This window comes from Tachyglossus aculeatus, chromosome 8 (genome assembly GCF_015852505.1).
Source record: "Tachyglossus aculeatus isolate mTacAcu1 chromosome 8, mTacAcu1.pri, whole genome shotgun sequence".
NCBI classification, from domain to species: Eukaryota; Metazoa; Chordata; class Mammalia; order Monotremata; family Tachyglossidae; genus Tachyglossus; species Tachyglossus aculeatus.
Genome location: NC_052073.1, coordinates 15,653,392 through 15,679,841, shown reverse-complemented (window position 1 = coordinate 15,679,841; position 26,450 = coordinate 15,653,392). Strand labels below are relative to the sequence as shown.

The 26,450-nt window shown below is 42.9% G+C and overlaps 1 protein-coding gene across 1 annotated transcript in view; it reads left to right on the top strand.

Moving 5' to 3' along the window:
* APCDD1L (APC down-regulated 1 like) overlaps positions 1–24,781 on the top strand; it is a 35,272-nt gene extending 10,491 nt beyond the window's left edge. Inside the window, exons 2-3 of the mRNA XM_038749890.1 lie at positions 18,479–19,028; positions 22,012–24,781. Of these exons, the coding sequence (XP_038605818.1) occupies positions 18,522–19,028; positions 22,012–22,782 (1,278 nt within the window). The 5' untranslated portion in view covers positions 18,479–18,521 and the 3' untranslated portion in view covers positions 22,783–24,781. The remainder of the gene's footprint in view (positions 1–18,478; positions 19,029–22,011) is intronic.
* Positions 24,782–26,450: the final 1,669 nt, after the last annotated feature.

Below are 26,450 nucleotides of genomic sequence, written 5' to 3'. Positions count from 1 at the left end.
ACATATTAAGTTCTTAACAAATACAATAATTTATTACTATTACTATTAATATTCTCAACAATTGGTTAGTTGCCAGGAGTTCCCTTTCTCAGCACCAAAATACAGAAAATTCAAGTCAACGTTTTGGGGTGATGTGTGATTTTTAAACTTCATATATCAATAAAATCATTCAGATTGCCTGCATGCATGAATGCCTTCCAACCCTGAATTAAATTACACTTGAAATCCCAGTGTGAAAGTATAGATAGAGGCAGGCCCTTGATGTCAGCTTCAGCCCCTGATTATACCTCAACACTAACCATGGTGACACTTCATTCCTTCCATGTAGCAACTGCCTTAAATTGGACCACCTGAAACTGCAAAAAAGCCAAAAAAGTGTGAGAAATAATTCCAAAATGAAATTTTAAAGACTTTCAAGGCCTGTTATTGTGTCCTATAGCATGTAGTGTGAATGCCAGATTTAACTTTAGTAACTGTCAGCTTCATTTAAAGGAGGTTAAAAGTATCAAAATTTGGCTAATGCTGACAGCCTAAACTGTGGACTTAAATTGCAGAATATCTAGAAGCCACACCCAACTCCTAAAGCACATGTTAAAGCAACCCTAATTGTGTGTTACAAAAGAACAAGTAACCTTTTGCTGTGTCATAACTCCAAGTAAGACTTTTCATTTTTATTTAGAGAAGCATTTGGAAGGAGAGTGTCTGAGCTATTATTACCCTTTTATTGTTTGTTAATTATAGTATTGGGAGCCTTCTGAGGAAGCAGTCAAATATTTACAATTGTATTGAACTTGACAAGTTATTTAGACCACATGGCAACACTGATTTCTGCAGTTTTTTTTTGCATTGAAAGCTGAATATTACAGATTCATTTAATGACAGCTGGCTGAGAAATGTGATATATATGAACAATGACTATATAATGATACACATATAATCATATTCCTACCTGTCCTCATTATACTGATGCCATGCATAGTTTTGACTATTTTTTCATTTTTGCTATGATCGTGCATATTTCTTTGAGATCCTGGACCAGCACATTAAATCTATTTTAATCCGCTCTGATTCAGCAAAATCGATTTCAGTTTGAAAAGGCTGGAATTTGTAATCATCAAAATGTCATTTTCAATTACTCAGAAGTTAGAACTTTCCTCTTTGAGTAAAACTTCTGGTTGAATCCCAGGTACCAAGTACAGTGCTTTGCACACAGTAATCGTTCAATAAATACGATCGAATGAATTAATCTAATAGGTTTGAGTTTTATTCAATGTAAATTTACAAGATTTACAGTGTTTATTTACTTTATGGTTTAGCTTGTCTTGGACCAACTGAAGTCTGGAGCCTGGCTTCCGAATTTTGGCAGGAAAGGGAAACAGTTTTAACGTTGTAGTACAGCAATAATTATGGAATATTTCTATGCTCCATGTCATGAGGAGTAGACATATCCCCATGGAATGTCCTGACATGGCCCGCAGCATTTGGGCCTGAAAAAGAGATGCTTCCCCTCTTCCAGTTCTCTCATTTTCCTCCAGCCATCTGGCCATGAGAGGGCTGAATTAGGTTTTGGGGGGTTTTTTTTGTTTGTTTTTTAATGGTACTTGTTAAGCGTTTACTATGTTCCAGGCATTATACTATGCACTGGGGTAGATATAAAATAATCAGGTTGGAAACAGTCCCTGTCCCACATGGGGCTCACAGTCTTCACTGTGGCTCAGTGGAAGGAGCCCAGGCTTGGGAGTCAGAGGTCCTGGGTTCTAATCCCGGCTCCACCACATGTCTGCTGGGTGACCTTGGGCAAGTGACTTAACTTCTCTGAGCCTCAGTTGCCTCATCTGGAAAATGGGGATTAAGACTGTGAGCCCCCCGTGGGACAACCTGATCACCTTGTATCCCCCCCAGCGCTTAGAACAGAGCTGGGCACATAGTAAGCGCTTAACAAATGCCATCATCATCATCATTAATCCCCATTTTACAGACAAGGTAAATGAGGCCCAGAGAAGTGAAGTGACTTGCAGAGAAGTGGCAGAGTCGGGATTAGAACCCGGGTCCTTCTGACACCTAGGCCCATGTTCTATCCACTAGGCCATGCTGTTTTTCGTGTTTTGGGTGCATTAGCTATGGAAGAAGTGCAAATCTTGGTGCCCCTTAGCCCTCTTCGTGTCCAAACTAAGATTTTGCCGTCGTATGGGTAGTAAGGTTGCTAACCATCATGGGAACCACTTGTTTCCTCAGCTGTCTGGACAACAGTGAGAGTTGTTTAGCAGTTCTGTAGGATGGATGGGTACCCGTGCCCTCACTTCCAGAGTCAACACAGGAACACTTCAGCGTCCGATCAGTGTGCGTGACCCCCTTGGTGACCTGGGAAGACTCCAGAAATTACTTTTCAATTTGTCGTAGGGTTTGACTTCCAGGAACTTCCCATAATTGTTGTGAGTTATTTGTCCCAAAATGTTTCTCTTTGGATTTATGCTTGCTGTACAAATAAGCAGTACTGAGAAGGAAGAAGTGTTTTGGACAAATAATATAGTCCGGTCAGAAATATTTCCCTCATGTTGACACAGGCTTAATAAAACATTTTTCAAAAGGCAGTGCCTGAGTCAGATGCTGGTGAATCCACTATGACCTGAAGGAAGAAAAGACAGGAAGGTCAGAACTACAGTAGCAGTTAACACTAACTAATTCGAGAGAAGAATTAAATCATTTAACTAAGTAGCCTAAGCCAGAAAAAAATGCTGCTAGAAAATGGAAAGAGTTGCTTTGCTTTTCTCCCCATTTTTAAATTTCATCTGAGGGTTGACAAAGTAGACTTCCATAGCAGCTGTAGAGAAATCTAAAATTACCTTTGGATGGAGTTTTAAGTCAATGAATTAATGAAATTTCTATTTGAACAAATACTTCTGACCGTGAACTTACCAAATTCAGAAGTTCAAAAACGTTCATTTAACATTTGTGAAGCAAATACATTTTGCCGTGAAACTTACTCCACCATTTTAACGTAGAGAATTATGTTAGTCACCTTAGATAGCTGTATACAAATTGGAGCATTTTTGGTTTTATAGCTCATCCCTCTGAATATCTCAATGAATTTACATTTTTCAAAATGTAAAATAATTTGATATTTAACATTGTCACGTCCTTAAATTTTGTAACACAAAGTAAAACAGTTTAACATGTTTTCATACACATTTATGCACCAGGGAAATTCCTTATTTTAAATGTATTAAAGAGCCACTAACTAAATCCAAACATAAAGATAAGAAATATTGATTTGCTAATTGAAATAATTTTATTGCATTGAAAAGTTTTGCTATTTCTTTAGTGGCTAATCCAAAATTCAGGTTCCATGCCTCTGGGGAAATTCTTGGACAGCAGCACTATTTAGCTTTATTTTTATTAAAGTACCATACACAAATATATTTCACCTTCGTTTCTTCTGTTCTTAATAAAGTTTTTGTTATTTTGAGAATTCCTCTGTAAAAAAGCATTTATCATTCTAGAGCTCTGTTGTCACCAGCCTTATCTTCATAAAATATTTTGTGACTGGAAATAAGAATATGATTTGAAGGAAAGATTGGGCAGCAGATCAGAACAAACTAATGAGTTACAAAATTCTGATCCGAGAAGCATAGAGAACTTTCATCATCAGCAGCAGCAGCACCATCCTCATCAATAACAACAACGTCATTTAGAGAGCTTATAGTGTGCAAAAAATAATGCTCTAAAACTCGAGAACATGAAATTGGCATAAAAGACGTGGTTCCTGTCCTGTAGGAGCTTGCTGTTTGGTCAGAGGCAGTGCCAGGAACAGAGGCCATGCCTTCTGAAACCAGAATTAGTGCTCAACCCACTTTTTCATTCGGTTTCTTCCAGGGAGAGGAAATAAGACGAAGTAAAATTCAGTGTTTCTCTTTGTGGGTCACAATAAGCATTAATCACTACAAGACAACATCCTAAGGACTCCCCTGGGAGTACAGTTTTGAAAGTTTTTCAGTGGATTCTTAACTGTGATTATAAAAGTGTCCTTTTTTCTTATTGAATATGTCAGAACCTTGTGATTATCTTGCCAAGTGCCTAGACTGTAAAACTATGCAGGCTTCGTACTTCTGCCAAAAGTAGTAATAAGGATTCAATCAAATGGTGGACTTCTACACACACAGTGTTTAGCGAATAAAAGACCTTAACTCCACAACTCCCAGTCGCAACTCAAAGGATCCTATTTAATGGTATTTCTAAACACTTTCACATGGTGGTATTCTGGGCAACTTCCACTTTCACCCATGCATTCAAGAATGGATGAATGGAAAGTAGGACTGGTGGGATTGTGACCAATTTAGGCTGAGGTCATATCAGTCTAAGAGCAGAATCTGGGTTCTCTATATTAGGCGAAGAGTAGGGCATAATTTACATTATCATGGGGTTAAGTGTGAGTTTGATGTGAGCTGCTCTTATGCTGAAAAATTCCAACACAAAAAGACTGATGAGCGAGGTGCCACGATGTCCAACATTTTTTCCCACCACAGCCAATTATTTCTATCACATTCCTTGTGCAGGACTGGACAGTGGCACGCAACAGGAAATGCTACACTACACTAGGAGCATTAGTACATGCATCATCCAACTTCAGGTCACAAAAAGCTTATATAAACAATATTTCTATGGGCTTGGTCCAAGCATGACCCCACGCCACCAATCATTCTTCTTTCCAGCAAGGCTCTGGATTTAGCAGCGAACATTGTAGTTAGGGCAAGTTGGAGGCCTTTCCGCCAGCCTTGTTACGGGCACAGCTTTCAAATTGAATGTTTTTCCTCTTTATCTGGAGTCCAGCACTTCAGTTTCAGCTACTTATTTCCTTTAGGATTTCTCAGAACACTTTATGTTTCAAGGCCATGCGAGTATGTTGCATATGTCTTCGGAGACGGTATACAAAAAGGTAAATTTTTGCTTGCACAAATGCCTCTATTCCCAAACAGTAATCAATTAACAAATAATGGATTATCTTGTATTACTCCACTGCTTTCCAGAGTAAGTGGTTCCTTGAATTAGACTATTTGTTTCTGGCAAACTGGGGACATATAGGGTATTTGAATGGAGATTTTATAAACTCTGTGGCTTCCATGTGTTGTTTTAAAATTCTCTTGCTTGTCCAAGCTGATGTTGTTGATTATAGCTTTCTGAATGATAATCTCATTTGGAGTGCTTAAAAATGTAATGTAGCATGTCTTTATAAGATGGCTTATTTGAAAACATAGCAGGTCATTTGTAAGGGAGGATTCTATTCTACTTTAACCAGCTTTAACTTAGGATAAGATAGCATTTAACTGAGCTCTGAGCTGAGATCCTCATTAAGACTTTTTGGCTTGCCTTGTGTTAGAACTGTCCCAAATCTAGAAAATAAATCTCTTTGGGTGTGTATTAACTGTCCAGAATTTTGTTGAATTACTTGGTAGAAGGCAAAGTTCAGAATTACTTTCAAAAGCATTAAATAGACGAACCTCATTTTAGTGCTTTAAGTACAAATCAAACTTCATTCTTCAAAATTGTGATGGACCCAAAACCTTCATTAGTTGTGGAATTCAGTCCAAAGCCTTGTGAAGTGTAGAAGGACAAATAGCTAAATCCTTGGTTTAACTGAGAGACCAAGTAAGTTCAGTGCAGTATGGTTCCTATTTGGAGAACAAAAGAGCTTGCTCCATTAGCAAGGATTGGTCATGTTCCTTTCAATTAGATTGGAAATTGGTTTACTTGGGCTGGGTACATCTGTCCATTATTCAAAATTAACTAGTTACCTCTTTGTGTTGCTTATAGCTGGACAGGCCAAATCGATTTCAGCCTGGGGTTCAATGCAGTTTTTTACAAACTCGTTGATCCTAGGGCTCTTGGTGGGAGGTCACAGTCTCCTGACAGTTTTCTATGTACATCTCAAACTTACCCTGGGTACTTTGGAAGTTCAGCTTCCCTACTTTAAACACAGAGGAGTCAATGACCTTTCTCCAGGTCTAAGCAGCAGTGGAAACAGTAGTGAAATGGAGAGAATGCTGGATTCTACAGGGCAGAAAAAAGGGTTAGAGAGGGGTAGAATGCAACCTTAAAAGAATATGATCAATATTGACCAGACTTGCTTGCTTATCTACGCATAATACTATAGGGTCCTGTACTGTGGGTGAGAGGGAAGGGAGAGAGTATGGTGTTTATGGAGGGAGGTGGGTGGACCAGCAGTCAAGACTGACAGGGGAAAGCTAACTATAAACCAGATAGGGATCCATTCAGCCAAGCTCAGAAACTCTCAGAACCTGCTGGGAGTTCAGGCCACAGAAGGTAATCCAGGGGGCATTGACCTGTGCTTCTGCTCCCTTCAGATTTATTTTGTTTGCTGGGCAGTGGAAAATCTTTTCAGATAGAGGGAAACATTAATCAATGGAGGGGGAGACAAAAAACACAGTATTGGTCAGTTGTCTCTGGCTTAGATAGATGCCAATGCCCTGTTTTTGAGATTGTTCCCCAAAGTAGATAATAATAATAATAATAATGGCAGTTGTAAAGCGTTATGTGCAAAGCACTGTTCTAAGCGCTGGGGGGGGATACAAGGTGATCAGGGTGTCCCATGTGGGGCTCACAGTCTTAATTCCCATTTTACAGATGAGGTAACTGAGGCTCAGAGAAGTTAAGTGACTTGCCCAAAGTCACAACAGCAGATCTTCAATCGTAATTATATATTCATCTTCTTTCTTGAAAATTGCTGCCAACTTTTAAATCCCTAGATTCTAGCTGATAATGAGGAACAATAACTTCCTCACTGATTTTGGCATTTTGCAGTGTTGCACTGGATTATTGAAGGCCCATGATGTTTTCTTTGGGCAACAATATTTCTGAATAAGGCAGCTACATCTTCTATTTCAAATTTAAATTGCTTCTCCAGCTGAACAGATCCTTTGGTTATCTGTTTAGGGGTTTGTGTCTTTGATACCTTGAAAATCTGACTCAAACCGTGGTCAGCGCTTTCTCCAAGATCCAAATCCATGTATTGTTATTGTTTAATATCAGCCTGGGTGTGAAGCAGGCTGAGAGAGACTTACTTGTAGCATTTGGATGGAATATCAGGCTGGGATGATGTGAAATTACGGTATCAAACAAGATAGGTTATATCTCCATGGATTTTATACCATGGGTGCCTCTGCTTTGGAATAGGGTTACTCTGTGAATTATCTCAGTGGATAGTTTAAGATCTAACAGTTTTAATGGATATTGGTACAAATGTACTAATTAATGACAAATAAAAGTTATACAGTAGATTTGTTTTTGGGAATCTCCAGTAATTATGTTAATCATTTATTAAGGATCAGTTTGTGCTTTTAACTTTATCTCCTCACATCCATATTAAAAGAATGAAAAATTGCCAGATGGGCTTTATTAGTTTAGTCATCTGCTTTCGGTTTTTACTTTCTCGCTAAAAATCAGGAGAAACCTCAACAATTAGAATTAGAGTAATTCATAAGGGAAGGTGCAATTGTCTGTCTTGTGCAGTACATTTTATATTCACAACGTTGAATAGTCAGTTTGGGGTTAGTTATGGAATTTATTCAGCACTTATATGTTGAGCACTACACTAAAGCCTGGGTAAGTGCAAAAAAAAAAACAAATTCAAATATGGTGTGAATTGGGGTGTTGGCGATAACATTTTTTTGCCTTTCAGTTAGGGTCTTTTTCTAATGGTCAGTTTCCATTTTTTTCTTAAATCATGAAGTCCTTTTAGAGCTGCCAATCCAGAATCTTTTGCGATCCTAATTAATAACAAAAAATTAAAAGTGTTTAAATACAAACATTTAGATGTATAAACCTTAATAAATAACACAAGAAGAAATACACCGTATCTTATCCACGCAAGAGAAAATATAAAGTACATAAAACATAATCTATCATTGAGAAAAATTTCAATATATTGTTTCCTTGAAAAATATACCTATTTCATAGAAACAATGCCAAATCCATCTTTGAGACATATTTTAATGTGTGACTTGAAACTATTTCGTTTTCTCTCCCCTTCCTACTGTTTTTTACTCTCTTTTTTCTAGAACCATTTCCATGAAGTCCATATTGCAGAAAAATATTAAATTTGGATAATACCTGCAAAATTAAATCTAGAACACCCAAACTTTCATCCCAATTAGGAAGAAATTGTTTACAAAGGCTCTCAAATAAAGCACAATTTCGAAATGAGGTTTTCTAACGTTTCAAAATTAGTCAGATTTGCTGTACACCTGAAATATCTTTCTTGTCACCATCAGCTGCGCCATCCTCAAATCAAAGATCAGTGTTGCTGCTACCTACTCTACCAGAAATACGATATTGCTCAAACTTTGAACTAATAAGCCATACACAATCACACTTAGATGCTTAATAAACACCGGTGAATTTGTGTTAATGCAGAATACGTGATAAGCCACTGCTATCGACCTGTGACAAATGCATATGGATTTGATCTTATGGGAAGCAGCATGGATCAGTGGAAGAACATGGGCTTGGGAGTTATATGTCATGGGTTCTAATTAGGCTCCGTCACTCATCTGCTGTGTGACTTTGGGCAAGTCACTTAACTTCTCTGTGCCTCAGTGACCTCATCTGTGAAATGGGGATTAAGACTGTGAGCCCCAAGTGGGACAACCTGAATACCTGAATACCCCAGCCTTTAGAACAGTGCTTGGTACATAGTACGCACTTAACAAATACCATCATTATTATTTGATCTTGTACTTTAGTTTCCCTATTGTAGCAGTAGGACGATAATGTTGCTTCTTGGTAGCCAGATTTTGCTTCTAAGTACTAAATCCTATCCCTATTCTTTATTAAAATCTTCAGCACTTATCCCTCACACCATTTCTCCCCCTTTGCTTCCTTAACCTAAAATGACTTTTCAACCAGGCAAATGCAAAGATTATTGAACATGACTACACCTCGGTACTGACAGTCAGGTTCTGTAGAAAATTTTAACAAATTTTAATTATGGCATTTGTTAAGTGCTTACTATGTGCCAAGCACTATTCTAAGAACCGGGGGAGATATAACACAATCAGGTTAACTCACATGGGGCTCACAGTTTTAATCCCGACTTTACAGATGAGGTAACTGAGGCACAGAGAAGTTAAGTGACTTGCCCAAAGTCACACAGCTGACAAGTGGCAGAGCGAGCATTAGAACCCACAACCTCTGACTCTCAAAGCCCAGGCTCCTTCCACTAAACCATGCTGCTTCTCTTGGGATGATAACCGACCTTCTCTGTGATCCAGAGATGCCATGACTTCTGGCTCAAGGTTCCCACGAAATCAACATGTCTGTGCTGCCTCAGAAATGACATCTTTCAAATGACTGGGACCATTTCTGGGGAATCGTTGTACTTTAGCCAGGTGAAGGAAGGCCCTGGCTGTTCCACCTTAGGAAGAATTAAAACTCGGAGGCCAGAAAGACATTGCATCCTCTTCGAGCATGGTACTCCAGCTCCACTTTGGTCAATCAATCAATCAATCAATTGTATTTATTGAGTGCTTACTGTGTGCAGAGCACTGTACTAAGCGCTTGGGAAGCACAAGTTGGCAACATATAGAGACAGTCCCTACCCAACAGTGGGCTCACAGTCTAAAAGGGGGAGACAGAGAACAAAACCAAACATAACCAAACCAAACCAAAACAAACCAACCAAACAAACAAACAAACCAAAAATGAATGGTCATTCATTCATTAATAATAATGGTTTTTGTTAAGCACTTACTATGTGCACTGCGGAGATACAGGATCATCAGATTGTCCCACGTGGGGCTCACAGTCTTAATCCCCATTTTACAGATGAGGTAACTGAGGCACAGAGAAGCTTGCACACGGGCTCACAGTCTAGAAGGGGGAGACGGACGATAAAACAAAACATGTGGCCAGGTGTCAGGTCATCAGAATAAATAGAAGTAAAGCTAGATGCACATCAATAACAAAATAAATAGAATAGTAAATATGCCCTTCTAGACTGTGAGCCCCTTGTTGGGTAGGGACCATCTCTATATGTTGCCGACTTGGACTTCCCAAGCGCTTAGTACTGTGCTCTGCACACAGTAAGTGCTCAATCAATCAATCAATCGTATTTATTGAGCGCTTACTGTATGCAGAGCACTGGACTAAGCGCTTGGGAAGTACAAGTTGGCAACATATAGAGACAGTCCCTACCCAACAGTGGGCTCACAGTCTAGAAGGGGGAGACAGAGGACAAAACCAAACATATTAACACATTGGCCCTACTGAGAGCTCACCTCCTCCAGGAGGCCTTCCCAGACTGAGCCCCTTCCTTCCTCTCCCCCTCGTCCCCCTCTCCATCCCCCCATCTTACCTCCTTCCCTTCCCCACAGCACCTGTACATATGTATATATGTTTGTACATATTTATTACTCTATTTATTTACCTTACTTGTACATATCTATTCTATTTATTTTATTTTGTTAGTATGTTTGGTTTTGTCCTCTGTCTCCCCCTTCTAGACTGTGAGCCCGCTGTTGGGTAGGGACTGTCTCTGTGTGTTGCCGACTTGTACTTCCCAAGCGCTTAGTACAGTGCTCTGCACACAGTAAGCGCTCAATAAATACGATTGATTGATTGATTAACAAAATAAAATAAATAGAATAGATATGTACCAGTAAAATAAATAGAGTAATAAATATGTACAAACATATATACAGGTGCTGTGGGGAAGGGAAGGAGGTAAGACGGGGGGGGGGGGATGGGGGAGAGGAAGGAGGGGGCTCAGTCTGGGAAGGCTCAATCAATACGATTGAATGAATGAATCAATCAATCAGTCGCATTTATTGAGCGCTTACTGTGCGCAGAGCACTGTACTAAGCGCTTGGGAAGTACAAGTTGGCAACATATAGAGACAGTCCCTATCCAACAGCGGGCTCACAGTCTAAAAGGGGGAGACAGAGAACAAAACCAAACATACTAACAAAATTAAATGAATACATATGTACAAGTAAAATAAATAGAGTAATAAATCTGTACAAACATATATACATATATACAGGTGCTGTGGGGAAGGGAAGGAGGTAAGATGAGGGGGATGGAGAGGGGGGCGAGGGGGAGAGGAAGGAAGGGGCTCAGTCTGGGAAGGCCTCCTGGAGGAGGTGAGCTCTCAGTAGGGCCTTGAAGGGAGGAAGAGAGCTAGCTTGGCAGAGGATGGGCAGAGGGAGGGCATTCCGGGCCAGGGGGAGGACGGCGGGACAGGCGAAAACGAGGCCTAACGGTGAGGGGATTAGCGGCAGAGGAGCGGAGGGTGCGGGCTGGGCTGGAGAAGGAGAGAAGGGAGGTGAGGTAGGAGGGGGCGAGGGGATGGATGAATGGGCTCGTAACGCGTCTGTCTTGCGCTCAATCAATACGAATGAATGAGTGATTAAATGAATGAGTGAGTGAATGAATGAATGAATGAATCATCATCATCAATCGTATTTATTGAGCGCTTACTATGTGCAGAGCACTGTACTAAGCGCTTGTGAAGTACAAATTGGCAATATATAGAGACAGTCCCTACCCAGCAGTGGGCTCACAGTCTAAAAGGGGAGACAGAGAACAAAACCAAACATACTAACAAAATAAAATAAATAGAATAGATATGTACAAATAAAATAAGTAGAGTAAAAAAAAATGTACAAACATATATACATATATCCAGGTGCTGTGGGGAAGGGAAGGAGGTAAGATGGGGGGGATGGAGAGGGGGACGAGGGGGAGAGGAAGGAAGGGGCTGAGTGTGGGAAGGCCTCCTGGAGGAGGTGAGCTCTCAGTAGGGCCTTGAAGGGAGGAAGAGAGCTAGCTTGGCGGATGGGCAGAGGGAGGGCTTAATCAATCTATCAATCGTATTTATTGAGCGCTTACTGTGTGCAGAGCACTGTACTAAGCGCTTGGGAAGTACAAGTTGGCAACATATAAAGTCCCTACCCAACAGCGGGCTCACAGTCTAAAAGGGGAGACAGAGAACAAAACCAAACATACTAACAAAATAAAATAAATAGAATAGATATGTACAAGTAAAATAAATAGAGTAATAAATATGTACAGACATATATACATATATACAGGTGCTGTGGGGAAGGGAAGGAGGTAAGATGGGGGGGATGGAGAGGGGGGGACGAGGGGGAGAGGAAGGAAGGGGCTCAGTCTGGGGAGGCCTCCTGGAGGAGGTGAGCTCTCAGTAGGGCCTTGAAGGGAGGAAGAGAGCTAGCTAGGCGGATGGGCAGAGGGAGGGCATTTCGGGCCAGGGGGAGGACGTGGGCCGGGGGTCCATGGCGGGACAGGCGAGAACGAGGGACGATGAGATTAGCAGCAGAGGAGCGGAGGGCTGTAGAAGGAGAGAAGGGAGGTGAGGTAGGAGGGGGCGAGGGGATGGATGGACAGCCTTGAAGCCCACGGTGAGGAGTTGAATGAATGAATGAATGAGCGAGCTCGTAACGCGCCTGTGTTGCCTTCAGCCTGCGCAGTTGGCGGTGCGCAATGGGCCTCCCCTCCGAGGCCGCCCCCGCCCCCGCCCCCGCCGCCCCGCGCCGGCCGGCTGCACTGGGAGTCGCCGTGTCACTATCAGCTGCGCCATCTCCAGGACGGCGCCAGAATTGCAGCTGTGCTGCCTCCGCGCCTCGAAGGCCCCTGGATTTCCAGCGGGTAAGGAGTTCATTCAGTCATTCAGTCGCATTGATTGAGCGCTTACTGTGTGCTGACCACTGTACTAAGCGCCTGGAAAGTACATTCATTCATTCATTCATTCAATCGTAATTGATTGAGCGCTTGCTGTGTGCAGAGCACTGTACCAAGCGCCTGGATGTCTGCCCGCCACCTAGAACTCAACATGTCCAAGACTGAACTCCTTGTCTTCCCTCCCAAACCCTGCCCTCTCCCTGACTTTCCCATCTCTGTTGACTGCTCTACCATCCTTCCCGTCTCCCGAGCCCGCAACCTTGGTGTCATCCTCGACTCCGCTCTTTTGTTCACCCCTCACATCCAAGCCGTCACCAAAACCTGCCGGTCTCAGCTCCGCAACATTGCCAAGAACTGCCCTTTCCTCTCCATCCATACTGCTACCCTGCTCGTTCAAGCTCTCATCCTATCCCGTCTGGACTACTGCATCAGCCTTCTCTCTGATCTCCCATCCTCGTGTCTCTCCCCACTTCAGTCCATACTTCATGCCGCTGCCTGGATTGTCTTTGTCCAGAAACGCTCTGGGCATGTTACTCCCCTCCTCAAAAATCTCCAGTGGCTACCAATCAATCTGCGCATCAGGCAGAAACTCCTCACCCTGGGCTTCAAGGCTGTCCATCACCTCTACCCCCTCCTACCTCACCTCCCTTCTCTCCTTCTGCAGCCCAGCCCGCACCCTCCGCTCCTCCGCCACTGATCTCCTCACCATACCTCGTTCTCACCTGTCCCGCCATCGACCCCCGGCCCACGTCATCCCCCTGGCCTGGAATGCCCTCCCTCTGCCCCTCCGCCCAGCTAGCTCTCTTCCTCCCTTCAAGGCCCTACTGAGAGCTCACCTCCTCCAGGAGGCCTTCCCAGACTGAGCCCCTTCCTTCCTCTCCCCCTCGCCCCCCTCTCCATCCCCCATCTTACCTCCTTCCCTTCCCCACAGCACCTGTGTATATGTATATATGTTTGTACATATTTATTACTCTAGTTATTTATTTATTTTACTTGTACATATCTATTCTATTTATTTTATTTTGTTAGTATGTTTGGTTTTGTTCTCTATCTCCCCCTTTTAGACTGCGAGCCCACTGTTGGATAGGGACTGTCTCTATATGTTGCCAACTTGTACTTCCCAAGCGCTTAGTACAGTGCTCTGCACACAGTAAGCGCTCAATAAATACGATTGATTGATTGATTGATTGATTGGGAAGTACAAGTTGGCAACATATAGAGACTGTCACTACCCAACAACGGGCTCTTCGGAGTTTGCCAGCCAAGGAGTGTGGCCGTCTCAGATTTCCTTTTCCCCGGAAATCACTCGGGCAACTTGTTAGAGGGTTACGCGTTTCTCTGGCAACAGCGACCTCGAAATTCATTAATTCAGTCGTATTTATTGAGCACTTACTGTGTGCAGAGCACTGCAGTAAGCGCTTGCACTGTACTTTGGGGCTAGCCGGTAAGGAAAACCAAGAGTAATAATAATAATAGTATTTGTTAAGCGCTTACTATGCGCCAAGCACTGTTCTAAGCGCTGGGGTAAACACAGGGTAATCAGGTTGTCCCACGTGGGGCTTGCAGTCTTAATCCCCAATTTTACAGGTGAAGTTACTGAGGCCCAGAGAAGTTAAGTGACTTGCCCAAAGTCACACAGCTGATAAGTGACACAGGCAGGATTAGAACCCATGACCTCTGACTCCCAAGCCCGGGATCTTTCCACTAAACCACGCTGCACAGGCAACTTATTAGAGGGTTACTCGTTCCTCTGAGGTCAGGGACCACGAAATGGGGCTAGCCGGGAAGGAAAACCAAAAGTAGTAATAATAATGATGATGATGATGATAATAATAATAATAATGGTATTTGTTAAGCGCTTACTATGTGCCAAGCACCATTCTAAGCGCTGGGGTAGATACAAGGTAATCAGGTAGTCCCACGTGGGGCTCACAGTCTTAATCTCCATTTTACATTTTACAGGTGAGGTTACTTAGGCACAGAGAAGTTGTGACTTGCCCAAAGTCACACAGCTTTTAAGTGGCAGAGAGGGGATTAGAACCCACGACCTTTGACTCCCAAACCAGGGCTCTTTCCCCTAAGCCACAGTGCTACTCTCCCGTCAACTTCGCAGCACTTAAAAAAATGCTGTGTTGGTGGGAAATAAATCATTCCGTTTACTTGTCTTTCAGGTGGTCTCAGTTAATCAATTAATGGTATTTATCGAGCACTTGCTGAGTTCAGAGCTGGTACTAAGCACTTGGTAGAGTTATAGTACTGTTGGTACGCATGATAATAATAATGATGGCATTTGTTAAGCACTTACTATGTGCCAAGCACTGTTCTAAGCACTGGGGTAGATACAAAGTCATCAGGTTGGCCCACGTGGGGCTCACAGACTTAATCCCCATTTTACAGTTGAGGGAACTGAGGCACAGGGAAGTGACGTGACTTGCCCAAAGTCCCAAAGATGACAAATGGTGGAGTCGGAATTAGAACCCACGACCTCTGACGTCCAAGCCCAGGCTTTCCATGCTGCTTCCCATGATCCCAGCCCTCAAGCAGTTTACAGTTTTTAAAGATCCCATCTGTCCATGTACCTAATAGGAAAGACAACTGGTGCCAGAGAGCACCTGTTATTTGTATAAATCTCTTCCAGGAAAGGTTATTATTTTTTATCAAAATTCCTACACTTCCACTACCTGTCCTGGACTCTACCAAATGCTTAGTACAGTGCTCTGCACAAAGTAAGCACTCAATAAATACCACTGATGATGTTGATGATGATGAACTGCTTTCTTTTGTAGCCTCTGGCTACAGATCCTTGCTAATCTGCAGTTGTGTAGCATGACGGGGGCCATCCTTTTCTTAATCAATTATCTCAACTTCTCTGGACCTCTGTTCCCGCATCTGTAAAATGGGGATTAAATACGTGTTCTCTTTCCCCTTTAGACTGTGAGCTCTAACAAGGATTGTGTTGTATTATATTTACCCCAGTGCTTGGCACATAGTAAGTGCTTCACAAATACCAAAATTACTATTATTCATTATTATCAATCAATCAGAATTGTTTATTGAGTGCCCACTCTATGCAGAGAACAGGAGAGTACAAAGAAATAAAAGACACCGTCCTTGCTCTCAAGATCTTACAGGCTAATGGGGTAGACAGGTACCCAAATATGATTTACAAGTAGTGGGAAAAGGAAGAACAAAGATACAACTGGTAAAGACAGTAAAAATAAATAAACAAGTGAATAAATAATCAGTGGTTGTTTCTCGATATATGCAGAAGAGCTAATGGTGGCTTTAGGGATGACATGACCTGGAGAGGTGGAAGTTAATGGGGGAAGGCTTTCTGGAGGAGGTGGGATTTCAGGAGGGCTTTGAAGGTGGGAAGAGCTGTGATCTGGAGGACTTGAAGGAGAAGGAAGTTCTAAGCCGTGGAAAGGAGCAGGTTGTAAAGGTGAAGGTGGAAGAGTTGAGAGGAAAGGACAGTGAAAAGGTTAGCTTGGGAGCAGTGAAGGATGCAGGCTGGAAGGAAAGTGAGTGTGAGATGCAAATTGGACTGATTTTGTCCTGCTCATGCTGTCTGCCAGGATGGGGAGTTTGTGGCAGTTCTCTTGATGAACCGCGCTGGCTGTTGTAAAAGCTGCAATGTCTGTGTCCAACATCTATCTTGTGAGTCCGAGAGAATATTTGTACATCGGCAAATCTTTTGGAAAGGCAGAAAGCATGGGCCCGGGAGACAGAGGACCTGAATTCTGATCCCAGCCTCTCCACTTGCCTGCTGTGTGACCTTGGTCAAGTCACAATTGCCTTATGCCTCAATTTCCTCAACTGTAAAATGGGGATTCCATACCTGTTCTGTCCTCCTTGACTGTGAGCCCCATGTGGGACAGAGACTGTGCCTGACCTGATTAACTTGTTTCTACCCCAGTGCTTAGAACTGTGCTTAGCACATATTAAGCGCTTAACAAATACTGAAAAAAAGTTCTTTCAAAAAGAGGAAAAGAATTCAAGAAAAGTCAGTTTGGAAACATTTCCAAGCTCCTCCTTTGGGTGGATTTGACACAGTCTTCTTTCCTGTTATCCGAGAGCAGCTGTTCTGGGGTGTGGCAGTGAATAAGTTTTTCCCAACATTTTGTAGTGGTCATTAAAGGGAAATGATATAAATGAGGAAAGGTAGCAGAGCCCCTCACCTTCAGGCCTTTTCCTTGTAACACTCTCCAAAGTATGTCCTCTCCTGATTTAATAACCCAGTTGTAAAAATAAGCACATATATCCATGTGTTTTTTTTTTCCTCTTCCCTTTTGGTTTGGTTTCCATGGAAACCCGTGTTGAGGAACAACTTGGGTATGTTTGATGCAGGCAGATGCTTAGTTCCCAGCCCGGTGACATGGGGATTGGCCGGGTTGGGTAGGATTTTGAAGGGATTTGTGTTTTGGGAAGTCTGCTGCCCCAGTCTTAGGGAACCTCATGGCAAAACAGACTCCCAACTCCACACTCCCCTTTCCCAAACGGGATCATTTGTAGCTCAGCGAGGAGTGAAAAAATACTGGTGTTGATGGAGGGACTGCAGAGAAAAGGGACAAATCCAGTGGGAGATGGTGAGGGAACCCTGAAGAGGAAGGGTGACACTGTTTGCACCAGTGGCCTAGGTGAAAGCTCACTGGTCTTTAGTGCCAAAGGACCAGGGTTCTAATCCTGTCTGTGCCATTTGCCTGCTGTGCGACTTGGGGAAAATCATTATGACTACCAATTCTGCTATTTTGTACTCTCCCAAGTGCTTAGTACAGTGCTCTGCACACAGTAGGCACTCAATAAATACCATTGATTGAGTGATTGAATTTCTCTGAACTTCAGTGTCCTTATCCGTCAAGTGGAGATTCAGTATTTGTTCTCCCTCCCACTTAGACTGTGAGTGTGACCTAGTGGAGAGAGCACAGACCTTAGTTCTAATTCCAGTTATGCCACTTGCCTGCTGTGTGACCTTGGGCAAATCACTTAACTTTTCTGTGCTTCAGTTTCCTTATTATTATTATTAAAATGGGATTTCAATACCGGTTCTCCCTCCTATTTAAACTGTGACCCCATGTGGGACAGGGCCTGCATCCGCCCTGATTATTTTGTATCTACCTCAGCGCTTAATACAGTGCTTGGCACATAGTAAGTGCTTATCAAACAGCACATTATTATTATCATTATAACAATGATAATAGCAATCCTGCCTCTGACACCTACCTGCTGTGTGACCTTGGACAAGTCACTTAACTTTTCCGTGCCCCAGTTCCTCACCAGTAAAATAAGGGTTTTGATACCCATCTCTACTTTGCCTGTGAGCCCCATAAGGAACAGGATTGTACCCAATCTGATTATGTTGTATGTGCCCCAGTGCTTAGTACTGTGCTTGGCACATGTAAGTGCTCAACAGTTACCACAATTGTTATTATTTTCTGTCCCTGTTTTGAGAACACCAGGAAAAGTGAGCCTCCATCTAGGATCTATGTTCACTGGAGTGGGGAAGCACTGGCTTACAGGAATGCAGGCAGAGCCTATGCATGTTTTGCAGACCAAGCTGAATTTTTAAAGGCTGAATGATTTTTTGTGAACTATTTGTGAGACTGACTGACATAACTGAAATGCAGTGTGGTTATCATTACTTGGCATTTCTCTCCGGGTGAAGGATTTACTTTTTTTTTTTATCATTTCAGAAAAGACTCTGAGACACTCAGAATCTCAAACTTTTTGTCTCTCTCCCGTCTCTCCCTTTTCTCCTGCATCTTAGCTGCGAGGTGCGTCCAGGACCAGAGTTCCTCACCAGGTCATACATGTTCTACTCCAGCCGCATGTTTAAGGCTTACCAGTTCTACTACCGGGACTCCTCCTGCAGGGACCCCTCCTACTCCCTGGTCATCAAGGGCAAACTCCGCCTGCGCCAGGCCTCCTGGATCACCCAAGGGGCCACCGAGGCGGACTACCACCTCCACAAAGTGGGCATCGTCTTCCACAGCCAGAGCGCCATGTGGGAGATGGCTGCCCGAATCAACGAGACGAGCCACAGCGGCTGTAGCGGGTTTCTCCCGCCGGGCAAGACCTGGGCCCCCGGAACTGTTTACGAGCTCCTGAGCGCTAAGTCCGAGCGGGACTGCACCGCAGCCCTGGGCTTTACCATGCACGAGCTCAGCCTGATCCGTGTGGAGAAACGTTACCAGCTCCACCAGCCGCAGGGGAGTCGAGTGGTGGAGGAGCTGTACCTGGGGGATGTCCACACAGAATGGTCTGAGAGGCTCCGCTACAGGCCAACGGGATATCAGCGCCCGTTGCAGAGTGCCCTGGTAAGAGTGGTCTAGGCTTGGGGTGGCTATGGGCTCCTAGAGCAGGAATGCTGCCCCGGGTTCTCGACTGGCCCCTAGTTCAGCAGAGATCAAGGGGCCAGCCTCTAAAAAAAGCGTGCGTGGATTCCTTTGCAATTATCAATGGTTCAACTGAAAACCATAAGGACAGCCCAACCTCTGGCCGGACTGAATGACCGGACAAAGGGTTCGAGAGCTATTGGGCAATCCTGGGCTCTCAGTCACTCATTGAGTAGTATCTATTGTGTGCTCACTCTGTGTATAAAGCGCTACAATCAATCAATCATATGTATTGAGCGCTTACTGTGTGCAGAGCACTGTAATAAGCGCTTGGGAAGTACAAGTTGGCAACATCGAGAGACGGTCCCTACCCAACAGTGGGCTCACAGTCTAGAAGCGGGAGACGGACAACAAAACCAAACATAGTAACAAAATAAAATAAACAGAATAGATATGTACAAGTAAAATAAATAGAGTAATAAATACAGTCATATATACATATATACAGGTGCTGTGGGGAAGGGAAGGAGGTAAGGCAGGGGGGGATGGGGAGGGGGAGGAGGGGGCTCAGTCTAGGAAGGCCTCCTATAATAATAATGATGGCATTTGTCAAGTGCTTACTATGTGCAAAGCGCTGCACCAAGCGCTGGGGAGGACACAAGGTGATCAGGTTGTAGGAAGTCAAAACCCTGCCTCTCAACCTCACTGGGCTCAGAGGGGGCCCTCCCTCAGGCTGCCGAAGGAACCTTCTCCCGAAGAGGGCAGTGGAAATAGGCTCTCAATCAACTCACCTTAGAATGTGGAAACTGCACAATCAAAGGAAGCATAGCGGCTATTTGTAGTCTCAAAATCAGCCCGGGGATCAGTTCCGACTCTTCTGCATCATTTGTGTACTTCACATCCCCTGTCCTGTCTTATGGCTGGCAAATGGAAGTCCTGCATAGAAAAGAGAAAAAGCCAGCATCAGAGTGAAGTCATTACCTTGTTTCATAATAATTTTCAAAGGCAGGATTGCACCAAACTCAATGATAGGCTGGGACCCAGGAACACACTGGATCAATCAATGGAATCAAAATTTCATTTCTATATAACTAGGGTTATTTCCTTTTCTTTCTCCTTTGCCTTCCCCTTTTCCAGCCAATTTGGCTTATTTCCAGAACATCTAGATCAGAGCTAATCTATTCTGAATGGTGATTGAAAGGCAAAATATGCCAAAATGTACATGAACACTACCAGATGTACCAGAGCATTAAAATTAAAAACTTGTCCCAAAAAAAAGGTTTCAGCCTTGTGATTCATGCAAGAAGGAAAAAAGGACCAATCTCCAAGTTGTATATTCAGATAGGTATCAATTTCTATTTTCTTGGGCAAAAATCATACAGGTTATGAGCTAAACCTGATGGTAAGCATAACACAAACATTTTAACCTTACTAAAAATCTACTTGAGTTACCAAAATTCACTGCCCAAACGTAGTGCTGCAGTTAACCATCTAGCACATCTTCCTAGAGCATTAGAATATGATGTGTCCTCCAGACGTCATGAATAAAAAATAATTTTGCCTAATTGGTGTAAACCAAAATTTTGGCATCTGCTACAATGTGTTAATTTGTGGAAACCAGTTTATTATCATGTGGCACTCTAGGCTACTCTAGAGTGTAATTCATACGAAATAGACAGGGTGGGTTTTGTTTTTCTCTGCCCCAAACCAATAAGGAAATACCATTTCTCTTCTTCTCTCAATCCAAATCCGTATCTGATACCAAAAAAACCCCCACTTGCCCCAAATTATCAACCATTATCAAAGAATTTCCTGCCTACAAAGGATTTTTTTTGCCAGCTCCAGGAATTTTTAGACATAATGTCCAGCATACTTGTCACTACACGTTAGTGTGATAGAAGCAGTAAAGCAAGCTGAAAATGACTAAATTCCAGAGGACCCCAATCAACTAACATTTAAATAACTAACTGCAGCTAATGGCCAATTTATTTAACCTCACTTTTTTTTTTTTGCAAACAGTTGAGTAACGATTAACTGGTGTTTCAAAGGCCCCACACCAAACAAAACACAGTTTATTTATAAAAATCAATAAAATGTTAACATCTCCATGTGACCTAGAGGTCTTTTGAACATTTTATTTTCAGATCATTTTTTTTTTTTTACAAACTGGGCCCTGAACAAAGTTCCTTGGCAAGAGATTACCTCTGACAGCTTTTGTGAAAATCTCCTCGCAATTGAGGAAAATTTGTGCAACAAACTTAGGGAACGTTCCAACCGGGTTTTCCAAAGACACTTAGCCCTTACCACAGAAACCTCAGCTTTCCAAACTCCTGCTCAAATTGCAGGCTGCTTCTAAGAGATTTGTTGACCGTATTTGATGCTAGATACGGTGCAGGGATCACTGCACTTCCTCTCCCTCTTCCCCTCAACCCACAGTCATTTCTTGATTTGCCGAGCTATCTCAGCCAATATTAAAATAGGGAGACTGATCCTTCTCCTTTGCTTTTTGTGCTTCCTGTTCAGTGAGGAGAGTCACTGTATCATTTTTTGGTGACTCAGATTTGGACTTCTGGTTTTATTTTCACCCCAAGGTCTACTTCCACACCAAGCAAGCCCTATCCATTTTTAACGTTGGGGGAGTTTAGACCCGAAGTCCAAAGGTGAGGAATTGGATTGGGATGGTGAAAGTCCAAAGGTAAGTTGGATTGAGATGGTGAAGTCACGTTCTCTTGCAAGGGCCATGGAAAGAGCAAGAAAATAAAGCAGGAATAAAAGTTCCCTGTTTTCATTTTAGACTTCGACAAATACATTTGCAATATCTATCTTTGTGAAGCGGAAGGGAAAAAAAAGCCATGTGTAATTTTTTTTGTACAAATTTTTTTTGAAAAAGCTAAGCAGCTCCCTCTGCTCTAAAGGTTGCTCGTATGTAAATGATGTTTCACTTGTTTACTTTTGCCTTGGACAGCATCACGTCCATCCATGTCCGGCCTGCGGCATCATCTACAGATCTGATGAGCATCATCCTCCTCACCTGCCACACCAGGTGACGCTGCCCATGCGGCTCAGTGGCAGGTGGGCCAGCGCCCAGTGTGAGGTGCGTCCGGCTGTGCTGTTTCTCACCAGGCTCTTCACTTTCCATGGCGGCAACCGCACGTGGGAAGGATACTATTACCACTTCTCCGACCCTGCCTGCAGGCAGCCCACCTTCACCGTCTACGCTTCTGGACACTACACCAAAGGAGTCCCGTCTTCGAAGGTGAAGGGCGGGACGGAGCTGGTCTTCAGAGTGACCCAGGCTCGGGTCACCCCCATGGATCAGATGACCGTCGCTATGCTGAACTCCTCCGAGCCAGGGAGTTGTGGGGATGGCAGTTCCTGGGCCGCCGGAATAGAGCGGGACATTACGCTGACGAATGGATGTGTGCCCTTAGGCATCAAGCTCCCTCATGTGGAATATGAGCTCTTTAAGATTGAACAAGACTCAAAGGATCGCAACTTGCTGTTTATCGGAGAAAGACCAACTGACGGATCCAGCCCAGACAGGCCAGAGAAGCGCCCCACTTCCTACCAAGCCCCTCTTATCCAATGTGCGGGGATCACCGGTGTGTTTTCTCGTCACAGTTTTCAGAGCCACTGGCTCGAAAAATACACTAATGGTGGAAGCCCGTCGTTAGAAGCAAGCCCTGCAACCTTTCTGCTATCGGTCATAGTGCTGCCATTTTTAAACGGGGTTTAAAATGGTGAAAGCGCTCGATCCTGGGCAGAAAAAGGATCTGAATCAGTCAGGTTTACATATGCATTAATTTCATATTTGGTTAAGCACAAAACGACCTCACTGTGTTTTTTATCCTTAAGACTTTGTACCCTACTATGTGCATGTGTGTGTACATATATGTATACTGTCTCTCTCTCTCTATATATATACGTATACATATATATATGCATATGTATAAGTATCCAACAGTGGACAAAGTTAGATTGCGGACTGCCGATTTGCCAGAGTGAACTGTGCATCTGGGGCACACTTGTTTCCAAAACTACATTACATACTATGCAGTTTTCAATGTATAAATTAAGGATATTCCTTTTAGCTTTCAGTATTTCTGTAGTTTAACTAAGGGCCTTATCCAAGGAGAAACCTGCTTTCCCAAGTGTCAGCAGCTTAATTCCTCAAGTTGGGTTTCCTCTCTCTGTTTTTATCAAATTCAGGCCTCAAGATCTCTTAACCCACCTAAGAAACACACCTCTCCTGGACCTCCACTTACATGCAGAGTCTAGCAAGGGTTCACAAAGAACAGCACCTGGGGAGAGAACTGGGTAGGGCAGCCCTGCCACTTCTAAGGCATTAAAGGAAGATGGATCTATTTAGTTTCACTGAGATGTCTAGCCTCTGGAAATCAATGAAAATTGTCACTTGGAGAGATTGTCTGTGTCAAACCACTAGTAAATAAGAGTATTATTCCTCTCTTACCATTGGGTAAACTACCTTTGGAAGATACCCCTGAACTAGCAAAGTAAGAAGGAACCCCTTTTTCCAGCATCTTCTCTAACCATTTCCTGATACTTCCAGTAGGGCTATTTTAACTTATAATACCCATAACATTGATTCATCAGCATGCTGACCTCTTGCATTAATCCATCATCCTTTATACCAGACTAAAAACAGGACCAGGTTTCCCAGGAAAAGTACGTTTATACCCTGGGGTCGACATGAAGTTACACCAGGGAACACCTCGTTGCTGCTTCCTAGAAGCCTCTATGGCTTTAAGCTGTTTCATTCATTAAATTGTATTTATTGAGTGCTTACTGTGTGCAGAAAACTGTACTAAGTTTCCCAAACAGCTACCCCAGAACACCCTGTTGTACACTCTAATTGGGGTGTTTCGGGACCCGTACACTCTAGTATTCCAAAGGTTCACTGTGAGGTTTGATTTGTGTTCCCGGGAATGATTTAAATTCTGGCGGAGCCAAGTTGCCAAGACTTTATTTCCATGAATTTCTCTCATCGACATTCGTATACGTTTTTTACCTATTGCACATTTGAGAGTGTGAACACTCATCTTCATCATTAAACAGGGAGCTCCTTGAGGACTAGGCTCATGTCCTTCTATTATATATTCCTAAGCATCAAGTGAAGTGCTGTGCACCTAATAGGCACTCAATAAATGCTGTGTCGAGCTTCCAACGGTACCCCGTTCCAGTCCCTGGCTCTACTTACCCTAGGTGAATGATTGCTGTTTAAAGTGCCTGCAGGACTTTGGTGCTAATTTACTTTCCTAAAGCCATAATAGGCCAAAGCATCTGTCAGATTAGATGCATCCAAGTTTCCTATCTATCCATGTTAAAAATGAAGTATTTTTTGCAAGTTTGAAATATTTCAGCTACATGACTTAGATTATTTATGGGTTTTCATAAATTCATAGTTTTGGGGAGGGAAAGGACTTGTGCACATCAGTGTTTCTGGTCCAAATCATTTTATCTTTGACGTTACAGTTTTTTGTTAGAAAATTTAAATCATGTACATCAACACCAGTACAGTCTTAAAAATGTTCTTTCTGGTTATTGGACTACTGGCTTTGGTTCTAATTTTAATCCAGGGAGTTTCTTTAAAGTAAGGTTCAAATCCCAAATCAGAGCAAATGTTTGGAATGCTTGCTATCCAGCAGGAACCCAAATTCATTAAATAGACTTTGGAATTAGGTGAGATTTTAGAAGTTGTTTCATTGTTCTTTCAGACAATAAATACGATTGATGATGATATTAAAGGAGAAATAATGCTTCTACTATTCAGAGCTCTGACATAGAGATGTCTTGGTTCCATTGTCTTAATGGCTGGCAGACTGGACTTTTGGATGCCAAAGTTTTACAAAGGCTCCTGCCTGGCAGGAGAAGTTGCTCTTTAGACAAAAAAAAACCAACCCAAAACAACAAAACCCCAAGCAAATATGTATTTACTGGAATCACTGTACACTCAGGGAATGAGTCAATGGTCCTGATCTGATTTTTGTTACTCCTGTTACCCTCTCCTTCAGAATGGAAGTTCAGAGGGTAAAGGACCTGAATGTATGTAAACCAGAATATGTACCTGGTGAGCACAAATACCCGCCTACATACATATAGTTGTCCTTCATACTCGAAGATGTCTGACGGTTGGAAAGGCTAGTGCAGGATTTACTGTGCTGACCACACTTGTGCACACACAAAGATTTCTTTGTTGGACTGCCATGTTTGTTGTTTGCAGTGGTTGGTAATATTTTCAGTACAGCCCGTTCATCTCATGATCCTGGTAGAGCTTTTGCTCAAAAAGAGTTGTTCTGTTTGCCAGGATCGCGGTACTGCCCGAAGCTTTGTCTTAATGTCTCTTCAAACATTTTGTTGACTCCCATTTTCAGCTCATCACACAATGCTGTTTGGATATGCTGTCACTCATGCTTTTCCCCATCCCACCCAATGAGGCTGTGTTGAGTTGAGCATAGCTTCAGTGTTAGGAGACTGACTTTGTCATTTGGTGACACTGTCTTGATACTATGACTATGAACAATAAATGACCCCACTGTAACACTCAGAGTCAGATACGGTGTCCACAGAAAATGCTGGATGGAAGACCATTTTGGTATGAAGCCTCATAACACACTATTGCCACACCCTGTTGAAGTTTCCCCAAATATATGCTGACCTTGATTTTTCTACTTGCTTGTTTATTGCTGTATCTTGGGCCTGTGTAGTCCTTCGGTGGCAGAATCTGATACTTTTAACTCCTTGCTGTCAATGAAGATCTTTCTTGGTAGCCAGGCTTCCTGGGTGCTAGTTGAGATGTTACTTCAGCCTTCGTCTCTCTTATTAATCTGCAGTGCCTGGCTGATTTGACAAAGCAGTTTACAATTTGGTGTCCTTCCCAAGCGAATACCTCTTAAGTCACAATTATTGACAGAGCAATTTTTGAATGACTTAGCCTAGAGTAACTCTTGCATTTGTCTCTAGGTTTTTGGATGATGCTATGGACCCCTACAATTGCACGTCACCATACTTAGATCCACTATCTTTCACAGGAATCTCTTCAGGTGCTTCATTCCCACAACAGATTAACATTACCCTGAGACGTTGTTACTTTTTTTTTAACCCATGTTTGACTGAATAGCAGTTTTTGGATAACAGGAGTATAAGGCAACAGCTTTAGGAAGAAAACAGAGCAACAATAAATGGAAGGAAATGAATAACATCATATCCATAAAAGTACCGAAGGGAAAGGAGATTGATGGCAAATACCTGCAGTCAGGATAGTGCTTTGTTGCATGATAAACTCATTAATGAAAGGTGAGCCCTTTCTGTCTCTCACACACACACTCTGACTGCAGTGACAGCCTGAAGGAAATGTGCTGACCCAACTTCTTGAGCACTTTAAAC